The following is a 2,647-nucleotide window of genomic DNA, read 5'->3' as shown; positions in this document are numbered from 1 at the left end:
CCAGCCTTGCCCCTGAGCCCCTCCGAGGTTACCCGCCCCGCCGGTCCGTGTTCCCCCAGCCCCCGGTGCGACACCCGCCTACCTGCGCGGCCGGGGCCAGCCCTGACCTGCTCCCCTCTCTCCCCAGTTCGTCGAAAGCGACGACGATGAGGAGCTTCTCTTTAATATCCCGTAAGTTCTTTCCCTGACCTCCTTCGGCATCGCTTTGGCTGCCGGCAGGGCTTGTTCCTCGCCCCTGTGTCCCTGGGGATGAGGCACGTCTGCGTGCTGCTGTAACCGGGGCTGGTGTGGGGAGAGCGGAGATGAAAACGCCGCTTCTGCGTCTCTCGGCAGGTTTACGGGCAACGTGAAGCTAAAAGGAGTAATTGTGATGGGAGAAGATGACGGTACGCATCCAGCAGAGATGCGACTGTAAGTAAAATGAGCGTTCACTTCGCTGGAGCCTAAACTGGACTGATCGTCTCGCAGCAGCGATTCTCGCGCGGTTGGGCGCCCGAGCACCCGGCGAGGGTGCGCAGTGCAGGGGAAAGCAGTGTCACTGTGCAGCACCTCGGTCATCCCAGGGCCCCGGGAGGAAAAGGAAACCGTTAACATCTACGGAGACGAGCGTGGCTACTTGCTGCCTTCTCTCTAGAGAAACGGGGCGCTGATTTTTAATTCGAAGAGGACGTTCGGTTGAGACGCTGGCTGTGCTGCGAAGAAACCAACCTGCTGCTGGCTTAGCGGGCCGCAGAAGGATCAGTGGGCCAAGAGGGGTTACGCTTTGGGGGGGGGAACTCTGAGGCCTGGGAGGGAGGGACACAAGTGAGGGAGTGTCCTGCTGCCAGGTGAGGTTTGCGAGGCTCTTGGCAGCGGTCCGGCTGCGCTGAGCCACGTGGCCTGTTTTAGCTCCTGAAGGGAGAGAGATCCTTCTTAATACTACCTTTTTTTTTTTTTTTAAATGAAAAAGTATTGAGTACTCTGCAGTTCTTGCTTGCGGGGAAAGAAACGCGCCTTTATCGAGCCCCCGTTTTCCTTGGTCTCCAGTGTAGTAGGGTCTGGGTTTCTTCACGTACCCAAGCGTGCCGAGATCTGTATCTCCCCAGCTTTGTTCCTCACTCTTCCTTGTTACTTCTTCAGGGTGTTGGGTATTCTGGAACATGATGATGCTTTGTGGTGGCGTTGGTATTCTCTCCCTTAGAAGACAAAGCAAATCCAGTTTCTTCTTGCTGAGAAGAATCCGGGTAGCGCTAATGGATGGGGAGGAAACCAATTAGCTGACCTGTGTGTTAATAACTTCCTGGGTTTCCTCCCTCTCTTCCCAGGTTCAAGAACATTCCTCACATGTCCTTTGATGACGCAGCCAGGGAACCCGACCAGACCTTCAGCCTGAACCGGGATCCGGCGGGCGAGCTGGAGTACCCCACCAAGTACGATGCAGACCCGAGCGCCCGGGGGGTGCGGGGGGGCTGCTCCTCCCGAGCACAGGAGCTGCGCTCTATCCAGCCTGCTGGTGTGCCGCCAAATTTTAGGAAGGTGTTAGCAGAGGGCAGTTCCTTCCCTTGCATCTCAAAGCTGCCCACGGTAGAATTTGCCTCCCCGGCTCCGTCCTTGCCCTCGTCGGGTGAGAGCTCTGGTCTGAAAACCTCCTCCCCGGAGCAGGGGGGGGGTGCCTGCGCCCACGGCCTGGGACTTCTCGGGGTGCAGGATCATCCCAGTGTCGTGTCCCCTGCTCCTGGCCCCAGTGACAGCTTGTTGCTGGCCCGTTCACCGCAAGCGAGAGGGAGGCTGCTCCTCCTGCACCCTCGCTCATTTGGCTCCCAAGTCTGACTTGGATTAGGGTAGGAGCTACACACGGTGCAGGGCCACGGCGCCGTGCTGAGAGGAGGCGGCAAGGCAAGCAGAGTGGCAGCTTGTACGCACAGCTCCGGTTTCAGAGTGTGTTTTCTTTCAGAATTGCCCGTTTCTCCAATGTTTGCCACCTCTCCATCCACTTTCCGAAGAACTTTGGAGCGGAGACAACGAAGATTTTTTATATAGGCCTGAAAGGAGAGTGGACGGAGGTGGGTGAGAGCAGAGATGAGCAAGACTGTGCTAATAGTGTAAAAAGGCCTTTAAATCGTAGCTTAAGTTGAGCTCTAGCGGTGAGGAAGAAGGTGAGGGTAGTGTGGGGGTGGGGGTGGAAGGTCTGCGATGAAAAGTCTGTAAGATGGGAACCTGCTCAGCTCTCGCCAGTCAGGTGTTTTAGGAGGGACTTGAATTCTGCTCTCTGGACTAACGCGTTTAATCTTAATTCAGGCTCATCGCCACGAAGTCACCATCTGCAATTATGAAGCGTCGGCAAACCCAGCTGATCACAAGTTGGAACAAATCACCCCACAGACTCACTTCATCTCCTAACAGCGCTGTCGGGAATCTCCCGAAGGCTCTGGTACAAGTGTACGGACGTGATGGGCTGACTCGGACGGAGGTGGCTTCCTGAAGCACCGGAGGCCGTTGGATCGGGTTTGCGTTCCGGTCCTTGCCTTGGGAAGCAGAGGGCCGAGCGTGTGCCGGTGCCCGTAGGGAGGCGGCCGCCCAGGGCAGCGGCCTGCTGGGTCCTGCGGAAGGCAGCGGGTCTGCTCTCCTAACGGGGGACTCGGTCTTTAAGCAGAGGCGAGCCCCGTCC

The 2,647-nt window shown here is 57.6% G+C and overlaps 1 protein-coding gene across 1 annotated transcript in view; it reads left to right on the top strand.

The window, feature by feature from the left end:
• The window catches only part of PITHD1 (PITH (C-terminal proteasome-interacting domain of thioredoxin-like) domain containing 1), a 4,780-nt gene extending 2,209 nt beyond the window's left edge, over positions 1-2,571 (top strand). The window contains exons 2-6 of the mRNA XM_009332193.1: positions 128-171; positions 334-411; positions 1,305-1,409; positions 1,934-2,042; positions 2,278-2,571. Coding sequence (XP_009330468.1) covers positions 128-171; positions 334-411; positions 1,305-1,409; positions 1,934-2,042; positions 2,278-2,379 — 438 coding nt within the window. The 3' untranslated portion in view covers positions 2,380-2,571. The remainder of the gene's footprint in view (positions 1-127; positions 172-333; positions 412-1,304; positions 1,410-1,933; positions 2,043-2,277) is intronic.
• Positions 2,572-2,647: the final 76 nt, after the last annotated feature.

This window comes from Pygoscelis adeliae, unplaced genomic scaffold, assembly GCF_000699105.1.
Source record: "Pygoscelis adeliae isolate BGI_AS28 unplaced genomic scaffold, ASM69910v1 Scaffold359, whole genome shotgun sequence".
Lineage (NCBI taxonomy): Eukaryota > Metazoa > Chordata > Aves > Sphenisciformes > Spheniscidae > Pygoscelis > Pygoscelis adeliae.
This window is presented reverse-complemented; position numbering and strand designations above follow the sequence as displayed.